This window comes from Astyanax mexicanus, chromosome 8, assembly GCF_023375975.1.
Source record: "Astyanax mexicanus isolate ESR-SI-001 chromosome 8, AstMex3_surface, whole genome shotgun sequence".
NCBI classification, from domain to species: Eukaryota; Metazoa; Chordata; class Actinopteri; order Characiformes; family Acestrorhamphidae; genus Astyanax; species Astyanax mexicanus.
In genome coordinates, this window is record NC_064415.1 from 31,855,681 (window position 1) to 31,865,233 (window position 9,553).

General features: G+C 32.2%; 1 protein-coding gene across 1 annotated transcript; it reads right to left on the bottom strand.

Annotated features, from left to right (window-relative positions):
* Positions 1–3,999: 3,999 nt before the first annotated feature.
* On the bottom strand, positions 4,000–8,008 carry LOC103024083 (uncharacterized). The gene is made up of 6 exons (XM_022686230.2): positions 7,927–8,008; positions 7,481–7,831; positions 6,995–7,336; positions 5,758–5,865; positions 5,609–5,640; positions 4,000–4,291 (listed from the first exon to the last, which is right to left on the bottom strand). Exons 1-6 carry the CDS (start codon positions 7,991–7,993, stop codon positions 4,166–4,168), a joined length of 1,026 nt encoding a protein of 341 aa, XP_022541951.2. The 5' UTR covers positions 7,994–8,008; the 3' UTR covers positions 4,000–4,165.
* Positions 8,009–9,553: the final 1,545 nt, after the last annotated feature.

The window sequence follows — 9,553 nt, forward strand, 5'->3', positions numbered from 1 at the left end:
AAGCTTAAAAATATAAACGCTTTTTCTGCATTTACATTTAATCCTATATATATATATATTGTACTGTACATTGCTTTGTATGTATTCTGCAAAAACAAAAATACTTTTTATATGATCTGTATCAAACAAATTACAACACAATAATAATTTTAGATTCCAAAGCATATAATATTACTGGTTTAATATAAATCACATAATCTGCAGTATGGTGCAAGAACCATTTAAGACATTTTAAAAGCTTAGTAAAATGGGGTGCTGAAAGGTCCAACAGGTTAAGTGCTGCCACTATGATCGGAAGACCGCTGTTTCAAATCCTGGTGCTGCAGCTTGCCATTGGCCTGATTGGCCTTGCTCTCTCTGAGTGGGTAGATGGCATTTTCTCCCCACCCTCCTGTGTTGAGGCATCACTTGTGATGGGGGATATACAGTTGACTAGCAGCTAAATGGATGGGACAAATTGCCTTAAAAATTGGGGACAAAAAAGGATAGCTGTGTAAAGTTCTTTAAAGCACTCTGTCCTTTACTGCAACCTATGCATTTTGATGTTTACTAAACATTCTAAGAGCAAATTTGTGAGATAAAACTTATTGTATTATTTGTTTCAACAGGTCGGTTCCAACCATGTAAACACTCTTTTTTTGTGAATCTTTCTATATAATTATTTTGTGTTATATATTGTTCTATATAACTATTTCTGTCATGGTTTAAAATAATAAAATAAAATGATAAAATACAAGTTATGAACCTGCTGTTGTGTTACATCAGGATTTTAACCCTGAAATAGTATATTCACTGTCATGTGCCACAATAAGAAACAAGAATGGGCTGCTCACTGGATTTATCTGATTCAATTTTCAAATTGGTATCACTATTTAGAAATGGGTCTGGGTTATTTTTTATTACATTTCATTTAATGTCAGAAACAAAAGCAGAAAATACATTCTGAGCAGAAACTTACATACAAACCTCAATTTTATACTCTTTCAATATCCACTCTTAAAACTAAATGCCATCCAAGTCAATCTGAACAGATTTGGAGTCCAGGGTAAGTTAGTCCTTTGTGTTAAGAGCAGTGTGTTTGTTGAAGAGTAAATGCTGTTTGTCTGATGAGGTAGGTTTGGTAGAGTATTAGGCTTTTTTATAGATATTAAGGGTCCTGTTTTTACTCTGTATGCTTTAATCTTTTATAAACTCAAGTTTTGATTTTTCCTGATTTTGTACTTATTTTATTTTATTTTGTCTACTTTACTGTGTAAATAGATATCTCTTATATGATATGCTTAGCAAATTTTTTGACATGAAGTTAAATAAATAAAGGATCGTGGCTGATCTCTGTACAATACTAATGCATGTTTTGGATGTTTCTTACTGTGGATTTTCATGCATTTTGGGTGATTAGATCATGCACTGAGATGAATAGAAGAGTATAAACACACCCAGGCTGCTTTATGATCAGATTACCATCAGCTCACTCACACCACATAAGAAGGTGATCTAAGATACGTCTTGACCACATTTAGTACAACAAAAAGAAAATGCTTTTTCTGTGTCTGAATGAAGTTAGACAAGCAGTAACTTCAATATCAATATAATGTGCCTTTTTGCATGTTTATTATTATTATTATTTTTTATTTACGAATGAACACATTACATTTTATACAGTTTTCTTTAATGATTAGACGATTCTGGCTGTTTACAATGTTGTTGTTTTTTTTTACAAAATATATATTTTTAAAATTCTTAACTGTTTTCTATTACTCATTTAGCTATTTTTTATTAAAATATAGGCTAAAGTTATTTAATTATGTTCAACAAATCCTTGTCCATCTTTTTGGGATAACCAGTCCTTTAAAAAATATACCTTAACCTATAACCTTTAACAGTAACATTTATACTGTTTTATTTTTAAGGGAAGACACTAAAGACACTTGCTGCATGATCAGCGATTAATAATATTAATTTCACCCAAGATTTTTCATATTGTGTTCAAAATTAGCTACGTTTATGGATAACCATAGAACTATAGAAGATAGAACACGAACAGCAGAACAGATCAACTACAATTTCATTAAATGCCAATTTTCATTTCTCCACCCTGTCAAATGCATGTAATTGAAAAATCTAAAGATATTTAACTGTATACATGATTTCTGTGTAGTCTGGACTCATATCAATATGATGTACAAATAAATGCATTTTAAAAAATTTAGGTTATTTGTTTGGAAATTTTTGAGGGCCAAAAAGTGCAGTATGTTTTAAAATGGCCATAGTAACGTTACATGTTTGTACAAATGCTTCAAAATATCCTCCCCAAGGCTATAACAACTTTATCTCTTTATTGCATCATAAAGATACTTGCATAATGTTAAGCAATTTCACTTGATATTAAGTGGTGGTCATACTAAGTTTTGGTAACCAGATAATGGTAGCTTGCAAGTTGTAGTTTAAACTGACAGATATTCCACAGTAAAGCAAAGTTGTTAGCTAACTAGTTAGCTAGTTTACCTAATATTAATCACTTTATTTTAGTGTGGAACGATTTAACTAATGTTAGCTAGGTTGGCTAATATTAACTACTTTATTTCAGTGGGGAATAATTTAGCTAACGTTAGCTAGGTTAGCTAACGTTAACTACTTTATTACAGTGGGGATGTTTTAGCTAATGTTAGCTAGGTTGGCTAATATTAACTACTTTATTTCAGTGGGGATGTTTTAACTAATGTTAGCTAGGTTGGCTAATGTTAACTACTTTATTACAGTGGGGATGTTTTAGCTAATGTTAGCTAGGTTAGCTAACGTTAACTACTTTATTACAGTGGGGAATGTTTTAGCTAATGTTAGCTAGGTTAGCTAACGTTAACTACTTTATTACAGTGGGGATGTTTTAGCTAATGTTAGCTAGGTTAGCTAACGTTAACTACTTTATTACAGTGGGGAATGTTTTAGATAATGTTAGCTAAGTTAGCTAATGTTAATTACTTTATTTTAGTGGGGAATGTTTTAGCTAAAGTTAGCTAGGTTAGCTAATGTTAACTACTTTATTTCAGTGGGGAATGTTTTAGCTAATGTTAGCTAGGTTAGCTAACGTTAACTACTTTATTACAGTGGGGATGTTTTAGCTAATGTTAGCTAGGTTAGCTAACGTTAACTACTTTATTACAGTGGGGAATGTTTTAGATAATGTTAGCTAAGTTAGCTAATGTTAATTACTTTATTTTAGTGGGGAATGTTTTAGCTAAAGTTAGCTAGGTTAGCTAATGTTAACTACTTTATTTCAGTGGGGAATGTTTTGGCTAACGTTAGCTAGGTTAACTAACAATAATTACTTTATTTCAGTGGGGAATGTTTTACATAACGTTAGCTAGGTTAGCTAATGTTAACTACTTTATTTCAGTGGGGAATGTTTTGGCTAATGTTAGCTAGGTTAACTAACAATAATTACTTTATTTCAGTGGGGAATGTTTTATCTAATGTTAGCTAGGTTAGCTAATAATAACTACTTTATTTTAGTGCTGAAGGTTTTAGCTAGGTAGCTACATGTTAAGCCCAGACATAACAATAGCCAGCTAACAGAGCAATGCAAGCCTTTAAGGCCAAGCTAACTTATCTAGCTTTATATTAGCTAGCTAGATCTTTGCAAAAGCAGCCTACATACTTAGTATGCTGTGCTCACCCCTTATTATCTGGTGTTCACCACCCCTTCAGGGGCTCCGTACATTAAAAAAAGAAAAGAAAAATAAAGATAAAAAAATATATAGAAACTTAAGGCCCATACATTCATAACCACTGCCCTGAAAGGTACTTTTAATGTTAATAGTATAAGTGGCCAATGAAGTTATGGGCGTGGCTATGCCAGATCATTCCTTGTGTGCGGAAGTTTGATTGGAAATAAATTTGATTTTGTACAACAGAAAATAAGAAGAACAAAAAAAGCATTTATTTATTTATTAAAACTATACATTAATGTTTAGATGTAAAAAATTCATGTGAAACCAGCATTTTATTTTTATGTTACTCTGCCCATATTTCCAAAAACATTTCTGTGAGTAAAAACTGACAGAGACACTTTTGACAGTAATTATACAGTAATTATGCATAAAAAAAACTATAATTATTACTGCTTACATAGTAGGTTTCATGAAAAAAGTGACAAAACTTTCTTCTTCTACTGGTGGTAAAAGACCTTTGAGTACACAGGCTGATCACTGCTGTTCTTTACTCTGCTTCTTGTTGAGAAGGAGGGTTGAGCGATGCTGAGAGCTGCGTAGTTCACGTCATCAGTGTTTTCAGCCTAAAAGATGCCAAAACCAAACATAAATATAAACTACAACAAATGGTAAGTTTACATACAGTGGTATGAAAAAGTTTGGGCACCTCTCCTAATTTTCATGATTTTCCTTAATAAATCATTGGTTGTTCGGATCAGAAATTTCGGTTAAATGTATAATATAAAAATATATATGTATGAAAACATACAATTTTATGGCAGAGACCAGGGTTAAGAAACTCATTTATACTAAGTATAGTAATACATTCTGGCTATCCACAACATCTAGCTTCTAGCTAACTGGTTAGCTAAATAAATTTTAATTAATTACAGTAATCCTGCAATCCTAAATAAATAAAAACAATTTAATAATGAAATAGTTATTAGCTGATCAGGTACATCAGGGCAAGTTAAACATATATAGTTTTATTTTCTTAAACCTTGATCTGTGTGTTTTGATTAGGAGACGAATCTTTTTAACCAGCTATCAGAAACATCTCATCACAGTTTACATGGTTAGTTTAGTTACCTTTCTTTTAGACAAATCGCTGTATATCCAGATATGTTTTAACATCAGCGCTGAAACCCGCAAGAACTCTAAAACCCTCAAAAATCCTCCCCAGCTAGGCGGTGGTGGGGGCTAGGGCGGGGGCTTCCTTACTAGCCCACTGTGCTCTGCAAAACCAGCAAGCTAATTGGACGTTTCTCCTGAAAGGCAAATGGAGATTATTATCCCCACTAATAATACAGCTGAGCTGAGCGAAACGATTCGGGGCTACTGGAAATTTATTTGGAAGCCCAGGTCAGGGGACGCTCCTGTGTATTATCATACATGAACAAACAACTCTTACAGAAAGTGCAGACTAGAAATAATTTTCCGGCATCGCATACGCTGCATACCCCCTTTTTGCGCCACTGCATGTAGAGAAACAACGTTCTGGAATTATCATCTCAGTCCCCAGACCTAAATCTTATTGAAACTTTTATTGGAAGCTATAGGAAGCGTTTAGAAACTGTTAATTCTGCAAAAGGAGTATCTAATAAATATAGATGTAATTTTTTTGCGGGGGCCCAAATTTATGCACCTGCCTAATTTTGAATTATTGCACACTTTCTGTGAATCCTATAAACTTCATTTATCACTGTGTTCGTCTGCTATATGATATATTTAACTAAAAATGCTGATATGAACAACCAATGATTTATAAAGAAAAAACAGAAAAAGTTTCCGGGGTGCCCAAACATTTTCATACCACTGTATAATTTTCTAGCATTTATTGACAGTTACAAAATCGAATTTAAAATTCCAAATAAAAATGTATTTAAATCATATGTAATTACCTGGTTTGTATATACTGTGTGGCCTTCAGCATCTTCAGCAAACAAAAAGTATTATGTAAGCATAGCAAATATAACACTTCAACAAATTACAAAAATGTAGCTACAGCATAAATATGAATTAGACAACAAATAACATCAGTACAGTTTACCTTTGTGACGATTTTCGCATCGTCTTCTGCACATAAATAAAATCACCACCAAGGATATGATATTTGATGCTGCTAAAATAATGGTCTTCGGGTCCAAAACGCAGTTCTCTATAATAAAGATAAAAACAAAGCAGATATATTTCTTTACTTATCGTAAAGAATCTTCTGAAAAAAGACGTTTTTCTTTCACTTTTAGGGGTGTTGGGACTCATTTTGGCCCTCTAAAAAGGGCTAACTATGGCCATGTGATAAAAAATGACTTTTGTTTTTAACAAAATGAAATAAATGTAATGAATTTCTATAATAAATAAATTAAATTAAATGTAAATAGGTTTGTTTGTTAATAAAAAGAAAATCATATGTGGGTATTCTCTAAAGATGCTAAAAGGTTTAAGGTAATAAAAGTATTACCCAAACTTTTTTTTGCTAATATTTTTTAAAACAATGAATTTGATACAACTATATTTTTCAGTATCCTGGTTTCATTGTGACATTATTATTAAGTGTTGAAAACGAAATTCCTCTTATCATAGTATATAAATATACATATATACATATATATGTGTTTTACGTCTGTGAATCTGTGAAAATTTGGAACAATTTTTAAAATCTCCTTATCTGGGCAGTATCAAGTTTGTTCAGTAAATCATGTATATTAGAATAAATACAGAAGTAATTATTTTAAATCACTCTATTCATCTCCAAGCATCTCAAAAGCTATCCTAGTATTGAGTCTAGCAATAATTAAATTTATCATCATATCAACACCTGGTTTGTTAAATATTAAAAAAAAAAATATTAGAAATTCTTCTTACTTTGTACTGTATTTATGCTTATTACAAGTAAGTTACATATGTTCAAATAATAATGATGTGTTTCAGGCAGTAACACTCATTGCTGGGATAAATGGTTTATGCACAGTATTGTATATATATGTATATATTACATTATAAAATGTGTATTCTTGTATCAGTTGTGCTGCAAATCAATGTGCTCTGAAGCCAAGAGCTACTTTGTTACAGTACATCTGTAACTCTACATTCTCAAAATTCACCACAGGATGCTGTATGACACCACACTAAACCACATGTAATCATCATACGGCTTACTGTGAGTACATACATTTCATTCATGTCCATTTTCCTCTACAAGATACTACTTTTATAAACATTCATAAACATGTGTGAGAATATTTCATGCCCTCCAATGACTTCAATATTAAAATATCTGATCTTACCTCCAGTAAAGTCCAGTTTTGTTCCATTCCCGTACAGTATCTCTCCACATGCAGCTACAGCACAGTAGTAAGTTCCAGCATCAGAGAGGCTGAGGTTGTTCTTGGGGAGTTTGTAGATACAGCTCTGTGTAGGAGAAACAGTCTCAGAGCTTTTCTTACACTGATCACTCCTGTTTCCATGAGTGAAGATGATTCCTGGATCAGATTCTCCTGATCCGTGTCTGAACCAGTACACACTGTGATCTTCGGAACATCTGTTTGTGAGTATTGAGCACTCTAGAGATGTATTTCCTCCCAGTTTAATAGGATTTGATACGGGAGGCTGGAAAACACCAGGGTGATCTGCAACAAAAGGTGTATATACAAAATATGAAAGCAATATGTTGTGTTTTATTTAAGTTTAAGTGTATTATTAAGTGCAGTATTCATTTTTTTGTATTAAAAAACAAACAAAAAGCCTCTAGAACATTCTAGAACATACAGTACCTTCAAGGACTAAAACTGTGCAGGCTCCCAATCCAATGCTGGCATAAGCTGCAACTGAACAGTAATAAATAGCAGAATCAGAAGTTTCTGCATTTGTAATATTCAGAGTAAATTTGTTTGCTTCTCTTAAAGCAATAAAGCGACCTCTCTTATCAAAACCGTTATCAAATTCAACTGATGCAGCACGAAAGGCAGAAACGATACGAAGAGGTTTTTCTCCCGGAATCTGTTTGAACCATGCAGTAGCTGTTGCATCAAGGGATGTAAAATTGCACGTTAGACTAATATTTTCTCCAACATGACTGAATTTGATTCTTTCCAGAAAGACAATGTCCTCGTTTGATGTGACCCCTAAAAAAACAACCGTTTAAACATTTATTAAGTAAATAGGAATAGTATGTTTAGCCAAAATATTATTAATATATTTTTGGTAAATTAAACAGTACCTAATATTATAGGAAGTAAGGCAGCCACATATAGTTGAATCATTGCAAATCCCTTATTGCAAAACATAATGTGTCACCTACAGAGACAAAAAGTTAAAACAAAATTTATATAACATATACAATAAAACACTATAAAGCCAGTGTGTTTTAATAAATGAATTCAATACCACAGTATGTAAGTGAAATCAAGCTTACTTACAGTTTCTGAAGGACATCAGACACATTCAAACTTCTTATACCAAGTGAGAATCCATGCATTGCTCTGCCTCAAGAGTTCTGCAAGTGCAGCTTTCTCATTCTGTGCTGACAGCCAATTGGTCCAATAACAAGAAGATGCAAATTTGATCCACCTACATCCACGTCAACAGGCACAAATCTAAAAGATCATTTGCTGTTCACCGTAACTAGGTTACAAACATGGTTTGCTCATATGAATTATATATATACACTATATGAAATCAACTTAATTCATATCTTAGATATACAGACTAACATAGCAATGTAAGAAATTCACAGTATTAAGATAAGGTAGAATTTTTAGATATTTTACCTGAAGGTTTTTTTTTTTTTACAGTACTACTATACACTCATTGTGTGCACATGATGGCAGCACTGGAATAGGCTTATGCAGCCATGATGCAGCAGACCTTCTTGGAGAAATTGAATCCACTATAAAAGAAAAGCTTATTAAAAAAACATTGCTGTTAGTAAAAAAAAAATGTATATATATAAATGTATTAATTGATTTTCTTGCAAAAAACAAGGCATTTTCAGAGTAAGTATTTTTTTTATTACAGCAAAGAATTATTGCACACTTTCTGTAAATCCTATATACTTAATTTCACTTCTCAAATATTACTTATTATTTTATTATTATTTTAATGAAACTGCTGATCCAAACAACCAATTTATAAAATAAAATGTGCCAAAACTTTTTTCATACCACTGTATATATACAGCTGTTTATATAATCACATACATAGCACCTCCACCCCCGCCCATCTCCTGGACAGGCTCATGATTTTTTTTTTTCATTACCAGCCTCCGTAATCATTTCTTTCAAACTGAAAATATGATATAATTTGTTGCTGTAGTACAAAACTTTATTACAAATAACATTATATTCTTCCCTAAGAAAATAAATCTGACTTAACTTGACCCTGCTGAGAAAAAGCACCACAACATGACGCAGCTCTACTTCAGAGCTGTGGTGAATCTCTCGAGGCGTGGTGTAAAGTTCACAGTATCGACACACTGGGCAAGAATGTAAACCTCAAAGAGCTGTGGTCAGCAGTCCTGCAGCTAATATGAACCAGTTTAATTTCAAAACATATTTGATGTTATGACATAAATTGTAATAAAAAAAAAAATTAACAAAATAAAACACAGATTTGTTTTAAGAATTAAGCATTTGCATATATTATTACATTAATGTAGGCAGTATATGAGTAAATCATAATCCCAATATCCTAAATTATTATACAACATATGCATTTGTTTTCTTGGAAGTAACCATTTTTTAACATGCAAACAATACAAATATTGCAAACGTTTACATAACCTGATCAACAAACTTAAAGAGGAACTAAACCCATAACCATATTTTTACATTAATAGCTGAAATGTG

Coding starts and splice junctions, on each gene's coding strand:
- LOC103024083 (XM_022686230.2), bottom strand. CDS start 7,993: ATGTTTTGCAATAAGGGATTTGCAATGATTCAACTATATGTGGCTGCC. Junction 7,337..7,480: donor CACAGTTTTAGTCCTTGAAG/GTACTGTATGTT, acceptor CTTTTGTTGCAG/ATCACCCTGGTGTTTTCCAG. Junction 4,292..5,608: donor ACACAGTATATACAAACCAG/GTAATTACATAT, acceptor GGCATCTTTTAG/GCTGAAAACACTGATGACGT.